The sequence below is a fragment of the Pyricularia pennisetigena genome, chromosome 3 (genome assembly GCF_004337985.1).
Source record: "Pyricularia pennisetigena strain Br36 chromosome 3, whole genome shotgun sequence".
Lineage (NCBI taxonomy): Eukaryota > Fungi > Ascomycota > Sordariomycetes > Magnaporthales > Pyriculariaceae > Pyricularia > Pyricularia pennisetigena.
The window spans coordinates 802,123-817,983 of NC_043742.1; the positions used below are offsets into that span (position 1 = coordinate 802,123).

Genomic DNA, 15,861 nt, shown 5'->3' on the forward strand with positions numbered 1-15,861 from the left:
AAAAATCAAATGACTGTAATTATATCGTTTTGATCGATAACCGATGTATTTACATTTAAATTTGGTAAATTTTATGATTTCGTACCGTCTCTATATATTAAAAACCAAATTCGTATTTTTATTTATATTGTTCCTTCGTTTATTTATATGTTCGTGGCATTACCGAGACCAATTTATTACGCGATAAAAATTCTTTTTTGGTACGATGCGTAAATTATGCAACCGATTGCATCTAATTTATATTTATAAGGTTGTTATCGTTGGGATAAAAATAATTTTGGTATTTAAATTGGGGTCCCCAGTTAAATAGTGTTGTATATGCGACGGGAGGTTGCTGTACAGGGGGTTGTATGCGTGCAACCTAGGGGTTTACTGATATACGAGGGTGTGGGATGTTGCCCTAACGGAATGCAGTGCTGTCGCGACTAAACTGCCGTAATTATGGACTGGTTGTAAATACAGGCAGTTATTTTATTTTATGTTAACAACGAATTGCAATTACTGTGGCTTGTTCTCATATATGGAAAATAAGGTGAATATAATAAAATAAAGCACTTTTTACTACAGTGGGTGACCCACAAATGGTTATGACCCGGAAGTGGACACCCACTGTAGGTATTTATTTTGAGCCCGTATACCTAGGGCGTAAATGAGAACTATCAAAATACGTATTTAGAAAAGATTGGCTTATAATATCAGTAGAGAAAACCGTTTAATCTTCCGAATACCATTCGGCCGAATACCATTCGGACACCCAGGATTTGTTTCCTTCACAAAACGACGGCTCAACATAACTAGCCCAGCCACGACGTCCTAGCGTTCCTTTGGGTAGTTCTGGACGGTCCACATGCCAACAGTTAGAGGGATCATGAATTTTTCCAAAGTCAAATTGGTAATTGCCGAGCCAAGCCTCGCCCCCAAATATAACGCACGCTTTAAACATTACTTTTTCCCAACCGTTGCGAATAGTAACTGAACACCCGTTGTACTCGGCTGGGGTGTTTGTTTCAGTGGCGAAGGCAACTTGGGCGATGGCCAGGAGAATAGTAAAATATGTCCGTATTAAATGCATAGTGCAAATTGAAACGGCTGGTAGTAAAATATGATATTTTTTAATGTTATATTGGCTGGCAGTAGATAATTGAAAAAAAATAAAAATAAAAAAAGAATTGGGAATAAAAGGAAACAAGTTAAGTAAATTGTTTAGGATTTGAAAGTATGAATACGAAAGGCGAAAAGAGATTGTAATTATTTCAAATATAGGAGGTTTAATATATAATAGTTAAAATTGAAACGGTGATATTATTTTTCGGAATCGTTGGTTAATAATTGGTATAAAGCATTGGGAAAATTGGCAACTTTTTATTTGTATATACCAAATAGGTTAAACCTAATAGCTTTTTATTTTTAGATTATTTATCCTTTTCCAAATATCCCTGACAGTTTATGACGGGGTTTATATTTAATTAGGTTTAATTGCATGGACGGTGCAACCGATTGCGGTTGATTTGCGGTTTTAAACCAGGACCCAGGTTCGTAAAAGGGCTATTTTAAGGAATAAAACTCAATATTTTTCAGCGTTTAATACCTTTTGTTCAGCCGTGTACCTTAGCAGCTAATACTATCAACGTTCGTTAACGATTCGTGAATTAATACCGGTGGCCCGGTGGTTATAACTAACATTTTGGGTAATATTTTTTCCAAAAGGTAGGGGTATAATCGGTTGGAAGATGTATTTATTTAAAGCTGAACTCGGCCGTAATGATTAATAATAAAATCATTTCCGATCAAAAGTGGAGCTATTTTCATAATAATAATTATATTTTTCGGATATTTAGCATTTTTTAATCGTGCCATAATTTAATTCGGTATATTTAGGATAGAAACTGGAGTTTCCGTCCAAAGAGCATTTATTTAATCTGCGCCAATTAATAGTCGCCGCCATCGTTGACGTCGATAGCGTTGGCATCCTCCTCGTTTTCGATATCGGCCGGGGTTTAAGGGGCAGGTTGCATCAGGTCGGCCTCGATAAAGGTAACTCCGGGTCAAGTTTTGTGGAGCCATTTCGGTCCGTTTGCATAAAAAGTAGCGAGTAGTTTAAAAGTTGGGCAAAGTGTTTTACCGTCTTCTTTGCAAAAAGAAAAAAAAGAAAAAGAAAAAAGAAATAGACATTTTAATCGCAAAAAACTATAATTCATTAGCTATCCGATTATACGTGGCTTCCAAGGCGTAAAACAAAAGTATAAGCCCACGTTCCTACCGTAAAGCGTCCCTTAGGTAATCCGCAAAACTTTTCAGGGTCTTTCTATTATCGTTCCTGGTTTCCGGGTGTTTTTCCATCAGACAAATGGCGATATAACTATAGGCGACATCGGCTCGGTAAAAGCAGAACGACGATAACAGTATTTCGGGCCCAGGCAGCCGCAATACGTGCAATATATGGTATATAATTCCAAACACTTTCCGAGCTGCCGCGAGGGACAGGTCGGGATGTAGGGTTATTAGGCCGCCTGGTTCTGGTGTTTGGGCCTCGGGGCTCCCCTTGTACGAGTCGGCTGGTCGCATCAGCATAAATAGAATGGAGGTGTAGCATATCACAGCGGCTTCGGAAATCGCATAAGCTTCCAGGTCGGCCTGTTTACAGTTGTCCAGCCATTCTAGCTTGAAGATGCAAGTGATGGTTAGTGGTGTGGAGACATGAGAAATTGTCGATCGAGAGAGAGAGAGAAAAACTTTGTCTGCAGTCAAGAACAGGCACTTACAATCTTCCATTCTTTGACCACGTCTTCTACTTGCTCGCAAAGATTCACTATTGAATTCGAGACTCCATCGCCTCGTCCACCAACATCTTTGATGATTTGGAAGATATTAATAAGGATCAGTGCGACCCTGCTTCTGGCCAAAAAGGTTATGGTATATACGGCTTTTTCGCGGGAGCTTTCGGGGTCAAACGTGACCGAAGGCAGGTTGACGTACCATTTTGTAAAATCGAATAAAAGGGCCGACCTCTCCTGCTGTACGAGGCGGTAAATGAGATCCATTTGAATAAAGTTCCACATATTTAAGCGACGGTCGTCACTTACGACAATCGGTGATGCTCCAGGCGGGCCACTCTCGGCGCGGTCAATGCTATAAAGGTTCAAATACTGGGCATAGGAGCACGCCTTGTGGTGCATCTCCCGGCTGAAATCCATGTCCAGGCTCTCGGCCGCTGTTTGTGCCTGCAAATAATATAAAAATAATATTTGTGTAAGCTTTTCAACCTCGAACAGGTTCCGGGTTGGCTTTCCGTATTTACCCTCAGCTGAGCAATTCGAGGTTTTCCCAATAACCGATTTTTAGGACGCCTTAACCATTAAAACGGCAGCCACAAAGTCTGTCAAGCAGCCCGTGGTTTCCCGCTGCCAGAAAACCACGGCGCGAAAACAACCTACGTAAATGCGGGATATTATATCCGCCGAGGGCCGCGACTTTGCACGTTTAATAATGTCGGGGGTGACCAATCCCTGGTATAGGATGCATTAATATATAATAAGCATGGAAGCGTCGATGTGCACGTGTTCCATGGTTGTAAGCTCTGGCATTATACGCAGCAGCGGCCTGTTAACAAACAGCTTATTTCTAATGGTAAAAAATAGTTTGTGGCTGATATTGACGAAATAATTTAATTTCCTGCATTAGCTAAAGCGCGAAACGGTTGCGTTTCCGGTGAGTTGGGGTTGGTGAAAAGGGAAAAGTAATAATAAGAAAAAAAAAAGAAAGAAAAAAGAGACGCCAAAAACGCCCACGTACTGTTAAACCAGGCTTTAGTCGACTTTAGTGGAATTATAGCATCGCCGGTAATAAATATCCTATGGTTACGAATATATTTTTTTTGAGTCTCTGGCACTTTACCACGGTAATGCTTAGTATAATTGCGATCTGGGGCAAGCCATGGCTGTCCAAAGGAAAAGATTAGAAAAAAAACATTGTTCGATATCGACGAATCGGTTTTATTATAACCGATTAATCTTTCCCGCGGGGAATTACAAATTATTGATCTTAATAACGGCCCTGGATCCGGGTGATCCTGTGGTGTTAAACGATCAAAATCCTGATATGGTTTTCTTCCAGCAAATCCCGCTTTAATCTTTTGGAGTCGTTCCAATATCCCCGCCAAAACCTCCTGAGTGGTTAAGGTCGCGGATATCCTAATTTGTTATTAGGGGACGTTTGTAAGGAGCAGGGGCGGGAATAATAAATCGGCGAGATAAACGGGAACGGGAAAGGACGGATAAGGGAAATTGTGGGGGAATAGTCTAAAGGAGGATAATAAAATAATAATGGAGAAAGGTTAATGAGAAAAAGCTTATTTTAACACTCGATTCCCAGCGCTATTTGGTCCTCGTGGTTGGCGCGCAGGATACGTATATATTGACCCGGTGAGATTGCACCTGTCGCAATTCGGGAAAATCCGATTACAGCGAACCTGGACCCTAACGGTGAGCGATAGGGCAAATACCAACGATCCAAATAAAATTTAATCTGCGTTTATCATTTATTTTGCGGCGCCTATATACCGAATATTATATATGTAAATGGCGTTGCCATTAATTAGTTAATTATTATACACAGGCACACACGAGCAGGAAGGGTCATTCCCTCAAGAGAAAAAAAGTGACGTGGCTTTGTTTTCGCAACAGCAACGAATGCCAGGAAGTCGCTGTAATAATTTACATACCGATAATAGCTTTCGAATATCTGCTTCCCGCCGCCTCCCTTTAGCTAACTAACGTCGGGTACCCCCTGATGGCCACCCCCCCCCCCCCTGTTGGCCACACCTAAAAATCTAAGAACGAAATACCTACTTTTATAAAGTAATTCAAATATAAAACTATTAACGCACAAAAATACAATCGTTTTGAAGCTGTTCCGGTTTATTATCCTTTTTTTTATTAGTTAAAAATTCCATATTTTTTATATTATTTTCCTACAATCCAATAATATTTTATTTATTAATCAAAAGCTCGTTTGGATCCGAAGTTACCCTTTTCTTTTCGCCGGCCGTATTGTTTCCAATTGTGCTTCCAATAAATTAATTTTTTACTGCGCGTTAACCAAAAATAATTTTTTGGTTTTCAAGCTTTTTTGGATTTTTGCAAATAAAAAACGTAAAATAGCGTTAATTTTATTAAATTGGGAAAGTTTTTGCAATTAAAGTCGAGTATTTCGGGTCGTTTGAAAGGTTTTCCCAATAAATAAAAACGGGTCGTTAATTTTTTGGGTTAAATTTTCCGGTATTTTATCCTTCTATAAACCGACATTTTTATTTTTTTATAACGTTGGCGTTCCTATTTTTTTAATGAAAAAAGGTTTAAAAATGGTTTAACCAAATTCACCGGTTATAAACCCGTTATACGCTACCCAAGTTAAATACTATTTGCTGTAAATATTTTCAATTTGGTTACATTATAGTAAAAAAGGAAATTTCCTTTCCCAATAATTGTTAAATAATAATATTGGTTAATAAATCCAAATTAACGTCGATAAATCTTTTAACGGCCTAAGAACCGATAAATCCAATGGCTGAAATACGTATAACGAATAAAGGGGTAAATATACGAATTAAATATTATTTTGCAAATAAGAAAATATAAATTCGTCCGTTATATATATTTTATAGTCGTCGAAACTAATAACCGCTTTTTAGGGGTTTAAAATTGGGTATACGGAATAAATATTCTTTTTAACCATTCGATAACCGTTTCGCTATTTGTCCACCCGTTTTCGGTTATACAAAATTAACAGTAATTAAAAAAGTTTAAATCCGTTGGAAACTATTATTATTATACCTTTTTTTTAAATATAACGAAGGGAGGTATGGTAACGCCCGTAACAAATATATATTCGATTATAATTGTTTAACCCCGCGTTCCGGGTTTTTCTCGCTGTAACGGCCGGATTCCGTTAAAACCTAATATTAGGCCGTTAAATTTTTTATTTGCCATTATACCGGTTTCGTTTATATTCCACCGATTTTTTGGTTTAATATCGTTAATAACGGGGTTAATATTATAAAACCACCAAAATTTAATTATTTCCGTAATAGCCCTATTGACCCGGGCGTTCTTTATTCGACGGGGCCTTCAAATTTTAAGGATTGGATAATGAACCAAAAAACGGGTTATCCAATTTTTTCCAAATTTGTATTTTACCGGCGGTTTAAAAAATTCGTTTTGCAAAAAACGTAGTTTTTAATGCGTTGGTGGAAGCCCAAAAACTGTTTAAGCAAATACCCAGTTAGTTAAATGTTTTTCCTATTTAGTAAAAAGCTTTTAAAAAGGGTTTTGTGTTTATTTATAAGGTTAAGAACTTTGAAAACGGTGACGAAGTGTATTTTTAGGTATATCCCATTTTCGGGAGGTTTTCGTAATTGATTCGCCATTAATAACGTTTTTAATGGCGGAAATAAGCTGATTTTTCAAATATTGTTTTATTGGAAATTAGAGAATTTAGATAAGAAAAAAGTAAATCCAAAAGTGAGAAATTCGTCGGAATATTTGTAATAGAAGTTGGAGGATAAAAATAAAAGTGTTGTTATTTTTGGGTGGCTAACAGGGGGCGTGGCCATCAGGGGGTACCCGACGTTAATTAGCTTTGGAAATAACCGATAGACTGGCTGGGGTGGAATTTCGGTTTGCGAATAAAAAGTGTCTGTTCTCTTTTATTTCGGTTTTTCAATTTTACCGTTGGTCGGCCAAATCAAGCTGCGATATGGAGTATTAACGTCGAAAACCAAGACCAATTTGCCAGGATATCGGTTGGTGGGCCGCCAACAAACTTTTCTTTTTATAATAAAGGGTTACGTCCAGATATTATTTTTTACACGTAATTCGGACGGACTTTCGAACGGATTTTCAAAGTTAGAGACCTATACATGTCTTTTTAAGCTCCGCCGCCAAAAATTAGAACTAAGGCCCTTTACTGACCTGATCGCTTTTATAAGCATGTTCCTCGGGGATTTTGTGGATTTTGGTAACCCCGTAGTTTCGGGGACCGAATACAGACTGCCGAGCAACAAAGGCTTAGGATGCAGGTCTGGAACTGGCAATTTTTGGAGGGTGTCCATTACCATATTCATTACCATTACCGTGATGGATCGCGTAAAAATTAAATTTACCAGGTGCTTAGGAAAGATTAGTAAATTCGAAAAATCTTTACATATGGATGCGCGCCCATGTGTGAGTGCTGCTGATAGTTTTTTTGAACCAAAAAAAAAGTCTGTCAGTAACGCCGGTGAAAGCATCACCGGTGGTTTTGCTTTGTTCTTTTCATTAAGCAGTTTGTAAAAAAAAAAAGATTAAAAAAAAAAAGAAAGAAAGAAAGAAAAAAAACCCTGAACGGCTTTTCCATCCAACAACATGCATGGGCCTGTGCCAGCACAGACACCCCAAGGCGCCCGCGTCGGACTTTAAAGGGGATTTCTGGAGACTGGAGAAGAATCAAACAACACAATCTTGGAAGGAGACCCTCAGGAACGGGTTCAGGACCTGGCCCTGCGAATCACCAGGGAATCCACCGCCGGAGAATACCCTTCCCTGTTCGACCTTCCCCCCGACGGCGATCTGGACCCCAAAAGCCATAATTTCAGCGCAGAACGATGGGCAAAGGCCTTCTATCAGATGAGCGTCAAGGCTCTTGACGGTACCGAGCCGAACACGGCCGGGTTGTCTTTTCAGAAGCTCAACGTCTACGGGCATTCAGCTCTCTCAAACTACCAGACCACCATTGGCAACTGTTTCCACGCCGGCATGGACCGGGCTGCCGGCCTGCTGGGCAGAAAGCAGCCACGGCGTGTCGACATCCTGCGAAATCTCGAAGGAGTTATGCATAGCGGCGACGAAACGTACGGATTTACAGTGGACGAGCAATCGCATTTGAACTACTAAGGCCTCAGGGCCAAAAACGTCCAAACGAAATACCAAGGCGAAGCCATTTGCGTTTCCGAGGTCGATTATCATTTTCCCCGCCTGACCGTCGGCGAAATTCTCTATTTCGCCGCGAGAGCGCGCTGCCCCCGCAATTTGATGCATTATAAACACGAATACGCCGAGCAAATGCGCGACGTCGTTATGGCGACGCTGGGTATTTCGCATACCAAAAACACCCGAATCGGCAACGATTTCATCCGTGGCGTTAGCGGTGGAAAGCGTAAACGCGTTAATATCGCCGAAGCGGTGTTTAGCTATTCCCCCTGGCAGTTTTGGGATAACAGCACGCGCGGATTTGATTCTGCAAATGCCGTCGAGTTTTGTAAAACCCTGCGTACCCAGGCCAAGGTTTTTGGCAGCACGGCTTGTGTGGCCATTTACCAGGCCCCGCAGGGGGCGTACGATATAAGTACTGGATATGGTTTAATTTGGATTTTTTTCCATCCTCCCAAACACCAAGCACCATATTTGAATATTTTATTTGATAATTAACAGTCCCCTTAGGTGTTTGACAAAGTTATCATTTTTTACGAAGGTTGTCAAATCTTTTTCGGAAAAACAGAAAAGGCCAAGGCCTACTTTAAAGGTTTGGGATTTTTGTGCCCGGAGCAGCAGACGACACCCGATTTCCTAACGTCCATAACGAGCACCTCCGAGAGGAAAATACGCCCTGGCTGGTAAAGGAAACCCCCTCGTCGAGATCCTAATAAATTTGCACAAATTTGGAAGGAAAGCTCCCACCGGTAGCGGCTGTGTATGGAAAGTAAAAGTTTTCAAAACGAATTTCCCCTGGGCGGCGCCGTGTCGGACAAATTTAAAGTCGCACGCGCGGGTCAGAAATCGAGTTTGCAAAAACCAGGTTTTCCATACACGCTGTCGGTCGTGGGCCAACTGAGCCTGAACCTCTGGAGGGTTTGGAAACTGTTGCTCAGCGATCCAGGTATAACCATCACCATATTGCTTACAAACTTCTTCGAATCCATCGTTATTTTTAGCATCTTTTACAACCTATTCCCGGGCTCCTCCAGCATGGATAAGCGTAACCTGCTCATTTTTTTTCGCCATCGCCATAAACGCCCTAGGCAGTTTGCTCGAGGTCCTTACCCTGTACGAAAAGCGCAAAATTGTCGAAAAGCACCGCCGATACGCCCTGTACCACCCCAGCGTCGAAACCATGGCCTCCATGATTATGGATCTGCCTTATAAGTTTGTCAATTCTGTTTGTGTTAACGTCACGCTTTATTTTATGACCAACCTCCACCGGGAACCTGGTCCGTTTTTTGTGTTGTTTTTTATTCGCGACCATGGCCATCGGTGTGATGTCTTCAATGTTTCGATTGCTCGCGTCCGTTACCAAGACTTTGTCGTAGGCGCTGGCACCCGCCGCAGTCATATTATTCGCAGTCCTGGTGTATAACGGTTTCGTTATTCCCCAAAATTACCTGGACGGTTGGATCGGCTGGTTTCGCTGGATAAACCCCATTTTTTATATATAGGAAAACCTTTCCCTGAACGAGTTTGTCGGCCGACGCTTCACCTGCGACGTATTCGTACCAAACGGCCCCTCGTATGGCGGCCGAGGGTCCTTTTCCACGAGCAGAGTTTGCAGCGCTCGCGGATCCGCCCCTGGGGAGTTTTCCATCGAGGGGGCTGAACATTTGCGCGTTATTTATGGATTCATCGACGGCCATATATGGCGGAATTTGGGCATCGTCCTGGCATTTACCATCTTATATACGCTTGGTCAGCTCGTGGCCACGGAGTTCATCATGTCCGAGCAGTCAAAGGGAGAGATCCTCATCTTTCCGCGAGATGTTCTCAAGAAGAAGGAGGCCAGGCCAGCAGCCGCCGCCGATGAAGAAACCGCACCCGAAGGCACGGCATCGCACGTCATTAATGGTTCGTCCCCTCGGATACAAAAGGTCGACGGGATCGCCAAGCAGAAGTCGACCTTCCACTGGAAAAACATTTGCTACGAACTTGATATCAAAGGCGTGAGCCGGACGATCCTCGACCACGTTGACGGCTAGGTCAAGCCTGGGACGCTAACAGTACTCATGGTACGTAAGCCTTTGCTGCTTATTTTTTGGATTTGGTTGATGGCAGATTTACTAATTCGAAATGTTTTTTGTTTTCCAGGGAGTTTCCGGGGCTGGTAAAACCACTCTGTTGGATGCTTTGGCTTGCCGTTGTAACGGGAGACGCCTTTGTGGACGGCAAACCTCGCACTGCCGACTTTCAGAGAAAGACCGGGTACGCCACGCAGCAAGACCTGCACCTAGGCACGGCCACAGTCCGCGAAACACTCGAGTTTAGCGCCCTGCTCCGGCAACCGGACAAGTATTCGAAACAGGAGAAGTTCGACTACGTCAACGAGGTTATCGAACTCGTCGATCTTCAGGACTGTGCCAATGCCGTGATTGGCGTGTTGGGCGAAGGCCTCAACGTCCAACAGCGGAAACGCCTAACTATAGGGATCGAGCTCGCTGCACGGCCGGAGCTGCTCTTGTTTTTGGACGAGCCCACATCTGGACTCGATAGCCAAACCTCTTGGGCAATCTGCAATTTAATGGAAAAGCTCACCAACAACGGCCAGGCTATCCTGTGTACGATCCATCAACCTTCGGCATATCTGTTCCAACGTTTCGACCGCCTCCTACTGCTGGCAAGGGGCGGCCGCACCGTTTACTTTGGCGAGGTCGGCCGCAACTCTGCGGTCCTGATCGATTATCTCGAGCGCAACGGAGCGGCCCCATTCAAGGACGGCCTCAACCCGGCCGAATACATGCTCGACGTCATTGGCGCGACGGCCAGGTCCATATCCAAAGACGTGCAGGACTGGCCCACCATCTGGAGGAACAGCCCCGAGTACCAACAAGCTCAAGCAGAGCTCGTGCGGGGCATCGGCGCGGCCGCAGGAGAAGGCAATCCAGACGGGTCCGCCGTCGCCGAGAAGACGCCCGAGTTCGCCGCGGGCTTGGGCACTCAGATCTTGCTGGTGACCAGGCGCGTCTTGCAGCAGTACTGGAGGACGCCGGAATACATCGTTTCCAAGGCCGTAATGACGGCCGGATGCGTAAGTCACATTTCGGGGAGATGGATCGGCCAGCTCACAAAGAGTGTTGCAGGATCAATAGACAAAAAAGGGCTGACAATTCAAACCTTCTTCAGGCTCCTTTTATCGGCTTGACACAGGTCAACGCCGAAATGACAGAGCGTGGCCTCTACAACCAGATGCTCTTTGTGTACCTTCTCCTTGTCATCTTTGGCCAAATCATCGAGCAGTCTACGCCCATGTTTATCACCCAGCGGACCTTGTATGAGGCTCGAGAGAGACATGCAAAGACCTACTCGTGGCTCGCTTTTCTCTGCGGGACCATGACGGCGGAAATTTTGTGGAACTCGGTAAGTAAACTACCTGGAAATAAGATGAGGACCTTATAAGCCCTCAAGCTCTTATCCTGTTCAGGCTGTTGTTGTTTTAAACGAGGCTGACCATCGGATCAGCTCATGGCTGTCTTTTCTTTCCTTTTCTTCTATTACCCCTTGGATCTCTGCCACAACGCCGAGCACACCGGCGCGGCTCACTCGCGCGGCATCGCCATGTTCCTCAACCTTTGGGTCTTTTTCATTTTTTCCACCACTTTTGGGCTCCTGAATAAGTGCCGGAATCGACACGGCCGAGGTGTCGGGAGGGATTGTGAACCTGTTTTTCATTATGATGTTTGCCTTTGCTGGGTAAGTAGGAGTCTCTGCACAACTCTCTTTCTCTCTCTTTCTCTTTCTCTTTTTCTCTCCCACTCATTCTAAAATCCCGCAAAAGCTGACACCCTCATTTCCCACAGCGTCCTCGCCGGCCCCAACGACCTACCCGGCTTCTGGATCTTCATGTACCGCGTGAACCCATTCACCTACATCGTCGAGGCTTTCGTCGCCACTTCCCTGGCCGACGCGCCAGTAAAGTGTATCGACACTGAGCTGCTGGCGTTCGAGCCCCCCTCGGGAGAGTCCTGTACCGCCTACTTGGGCCCCTACATAAGGCAGAAAGGCGGATACCTGGCCGGGGAGGGCAACGGCAGCTGCAGCTACTGCCCGACGGCCGAGTCCAACTCGTTCCTCACGGCCCACGGCCTCCACTTTGAAGATTGCTGGAGGGATTTCGTCCTGGTCTGGGCGTACTGCGTGTTCAACATCCTCGGGGCCATTGCCATGTACTGGCTGCTGCGCGTTCCCAAAGGCAAAAAGGTCAAATTGTGATCTTGGCCTTTACGTCTATCTTGTGCTTCTTTTTTCCTTACACCATTCTTCTCATCTGGGTTTTTTGTTGCATCCAAATTTTTCAAATCGGTAAAAGGGAGGCCGATCCCTTGTAATAACCTAGTTCAGCCAAAATTAGACTAACTACACTAAACTGGATAGACATTTATTATTAGCGTAGAGCTTTTCGGATCCATGGTCCACAAAGAATGAAATACTTTGAATACTCTTTGGCTCGGTTGCAGCCACAGATACGGCCCGGAACAAATGCTCTACCATCTCAGTCCTGTATCCTCGACCACCTAGCCAATGACTGACTGTACATAAAAGTCCGTCAGTTCCCTCCGCTGAGGCATCAAACACTGGTAGACTAGAGTAGCGTCCTACACCAAAACGCCCACACGACAGCCGCAATACCCGACGCCAGAAAACCGGCAAAAAAACTGCGGCGGCAGACATCAAACCTTCCAGCATCCCCATGCTCGTAAAGACGGCAAACAGGCCGCCGGCAGGAGTGAAGCCGCCATCCATCCACCAGTAAAAGGCGGCGGCAGAGGGTCCCCGACGTTGTGACGATATCGTCATCTTTAGTGAGCTTCTGTCCTGAATCTCGCGATAGCAAGGGAGCTAGGGAGGAAGGGCACATGTGTGTGCTCTTTTTAACTGCCACGATGCCCATAGGCCCGAAACCGAGCCCGGAGAAGACGCAGCCCGAGCAGTTGGCGTAGAGCTCTCCTAATGCCAGGCGGCCCTGGCCCCAGAGGGAATATCGTGGGCAAAAATAAACCAAACTTGAAATGCACATGTCACAGGATTCTAATTAATATTGCAGATTAGCGTCGCTGATATCGTGACATTATGAAATGATGAGATGATTGTTAATGACAATCAGACGCGCCACCCGATTCGGGATGACGACCTCCAGCACTCAGCAGCTTCATCAACGAATTGGAGCCCAAGGAAGTCTCTCTCCTTCGCCGTGTTTGCATTGACTTTCCTGCATAGCTGGCAAAACATTGCAGATATGGTTCTTGACTTCAAACCGTCAATTTCGACCATTTTGACCTAAAAAAAAAAGGAAACTTGCTACAGCATTACAACACTCGATTTATCAGCATCGATTCCTGGCCCTGATCCACAGGCGGCTTCAAGCTTTTCTGTCCCTTGTTCCTACAAGAAGTCAAGGTTACCCGCACATCGATCGACCCGACTGCGGTTTTGCTAACTTCTTTTTCTTATTTCATCGCAACCCAGCTCGGGTTGGATGTTCCATAGGAGTAAGGTTCAGATTATAAAAGCCGCAGTACAGGTGTAATGAAGATTCTCTCCCGACCGAATCCTCAATCCCCGGAATGTGCACCTTGTACCACGGCCAATACTCACCTACAGCCCATTGTTCCAACCGCCGCAGCGCCCATACAATCGCGTATATGTTCTGCAGACTCTGCATGCTACCCAAAAGAACATTGGACCATTGCACTACCCCTTTCGAATCCAAAGTTGTAAATGTAAGATGCCAAGAGTGGCCCATTATGTAGATTCCCGGAAGACAGGGCGGCTGGTCGTATGGTATGCCGGCAGACGTCTCGTTTGCGCCGAATCCTGGGGAATTGGTGCCGGTGGGAGAGAATCCAGAAGTTTTGGGCGCTTTTTGTGAGTTGGTTGGGACAGAAGTGCTGGCCTGCTCTCTGAACCGCGTCTGCAGGGTGGCGAATTCCTGGAGCAGTCTCCATTGTGCGTACTGCCAACAGCCGAGCTGTACCTGCGCCTCGTCATGCTTGCCTCCTGGACGCTTTGTTTTGATGCTGAAAGCTATCGGCCAACCCGCCAACGGCGGGTATTTTGTGTGGTTTAGGCATGTGTCCGCTGTGCATTGTTAGAGTGCATCGATTGCTGTCATCTTGGCAGCTGCATCATGCTCGAGGTCGGAGGAACGAGGGTCGATGGCGAAGCAAAAGTCGACCATCTTGCCGTTGGGCACAGAGGGAGGGAGCCATTCTTTATTGCAGACCCGAGCGGAGGTACTGGCATTGGGAAGATGTAAGCCACTATTAGGAACAGGGCGCAAAGTACTCACCAGTGTACTTGCTGCAAGGTCCGCGGGTCCAGAATCGCGACTCGGAATAGCCGCGCAAAGATACCGCTCCCCCAAGCAGCTTCATCAAAGCCCCTCGATTCGTACTGAGCGGCCCGTGTGTGAATCTGCTCGATCTCCGCCAAATATTAACTTGACGGCAATAATTTTTTAAAAGCCTCCTCGTTCTTAATGTGCCCACTTCTGCCAAGAGCCTCAAACACGTCATCAATCCCCCGTTCAACTTCATGTATAAGCCTCTTAACCTGTGCAGGAGGGTCGCACAGAACAATCTCCCTGAAAAACAGGCCGTCATACTGCACCTCTCGCTTGCTTTTCAGCTGATTGCGCTTGTTAGGCGGCGGCGTCTCTATATCGCTATCGCTGGTGTTGGGAGAATTTAGATAGGTGCGCCGCCATTTGCAGGCCTTTTCGATGGGGTGTATCAGAAGGCTGTCAGTGGAAGCGACAAAGAGCCAGCGGAGGATTTGGTCGGTCTGCATGGTAAGGGATAGGGCGTTGGAGTCGATAAAGGGTCGCAAGGAGAATGGCAGATTGAAATGCAAGCAGAAGTGTGATCCCTGTTGTGGTGGTGCCGAGAAGGCGTTGGCGGGGAAACACAAGTTACTGGTTTTGTCGTCGAACCCGCACGCCACTACAGTAGTTTCAGTGCTCATTACTGAAGCCCAGATGTCCACAATTGAGCCAACGCCCAATTGTGGCTTTGAATGTATCTGTGGGCCCTTAGAACGAGCGCGACCTTTTCGGCTAAGCTAATTAGCCGAAAAGCCATGTGGCTGAAAGGTACATGGAGCGCTCGGTCCCCATTCCGAATCAAGGGGGTCTAGTTTGAGCACTGAGACTAATTCGATTGTGCAATAATAACAATATATTTCTATAGCAGATGGTTATCTGTTATTTACGGTTGTTAATAGCCATATACGTAATCCACGATTTCCCCGCGATCAAGTTAACCTTATTTTGTCTCGTAACCTCCTTACAAGGTTTAAAACCTAAAATGAAAACATCTTTCAAAAAAGAAATCGCCAATGATTATTCCAAACCAACTAAATAATACTATTGCTTGTTTTTATAATATTCAAATAACAACGTATAATTTCAAAGGGTTAAATTGGGCGGAATTACAAATTAGCGTTGTGTAAATGTTACAGGGACGCCGCTTATAAAAGGAGTGTTTCAAATTGAAAGGTTCGCAAATTAACCTAATTTTTGAGAAATCAATTTATAATTTGCAAATTAGTACTATTAGTTTTATCGTGGATGTTTAGGTGCTGTTACTTAGTGTTTATAAATTGTTATTACCGTATGCCCGACCTCAGACAACGTCCGGGTTGTGACAATTTTTATTTTGATAGTCAAAATTTTTCCGGTTTAAAAAAAGCAACGCCATTTTACGATTCTTATATTCCAACTTAAAATAATACGCCTAATGTAATAGGACCCGATGAGATACTTACGAAATGCAAATTTTGCTCAGTTATATAAATTGTAACTATATGCATTAAATCCTCGCACATATACATATTAATTATACCTGCG

At 44.6% G+C, this 15,861-nt stretch overlaps 4 protein-coding genes across 4 annotated transcripts; 2 read left to right on the forward strand and 2 right to left on the reverse strand.

Moving 5' to 3' along the window:
* Positions 1-2,256: 2,256 nt before the first annotated feature.
* On the reverse strand, positions 2,257-4,473 carry PpBr36_02248 (uncharacterized protein; the record flags this gene model as incomplete). The annotated part of the gene is made up of 6 exons (XM_029889430.1): positions 2,257-2,661; positions 2,763-3,221; positions 3,354-3,506; positions 3,558-3,621; positions 3,789-4,190; positions 4,361-4,473. Coding segments are annotated over 6 exons (1,596 nt in total), but the record flags the coding sequence as incomplete, so codon positions are not given.
* A 2,729-nt stretch (positions 4,474-7,202) lies between these two features.
* Positions 7,203-8,651, forward strand: PpBr36_02249 (uncharacterized protein; the record flags this gene model as incomplete). The annotated part of the gene is made up of 4 exons (XM_029889431.1): positions 7,203-7,220; positions 7,515-7,885; positions 7,937-8,379; positions 8,533-8,651. The coding sequence occupies 4 exons, from the start codon at positions 7,203-7,205 to the stop codon at positions 8,649-8,651; spliced, it is 951 nt and encodes a 316-aa protein (XP_029752885.1).
* Positions 8,652-8,726: 75 nt separating this feature from the next.
* On the forward strand, positions 8,727-12,227 carry PpBr36_02250 (uncharacterized protein; the record flags this gene model as incomplete). Its single annotated transcript, XM_029889432.1, has 8 exons — positions 8,727-9,009; positions 9,053-9,381; positions 9,467-9,988; positions 10,213-11,046; positions 11,142-11,375; positions 11,478-11,575; positions 11,634-11,708; positions 11,816-12,227. The coding sequence occupies 8 exons, from the start codon at positions 8,727-8,729 to the stop codon at positions 12,225-12,227; spliced, it is 2,787 nt and encodes a 928-aa protein (XP_029753797.1).
* A 1,876-nt stretch (positions 12,228-14,103) lies between these two features.
* Positions 14,104-14,804, reverse strand: PpBr36_02251 (uncharacterized protein; the record flags this gene model as incomplete). The annotated part of the gene is made up of 2 exons (XM_029889433.1): positions 14,104-14,225; positions 14,504-14,804. 2 exons carry the CDS (start codon positions 14,802-14,804, stop codon positions 14,104-14,106), a joined length of 423 nt encoding a protein of 140 aa, XP_029753796.1.
* Positions 14,805-15,861: the final 1,057 nt, after the last annotated feature.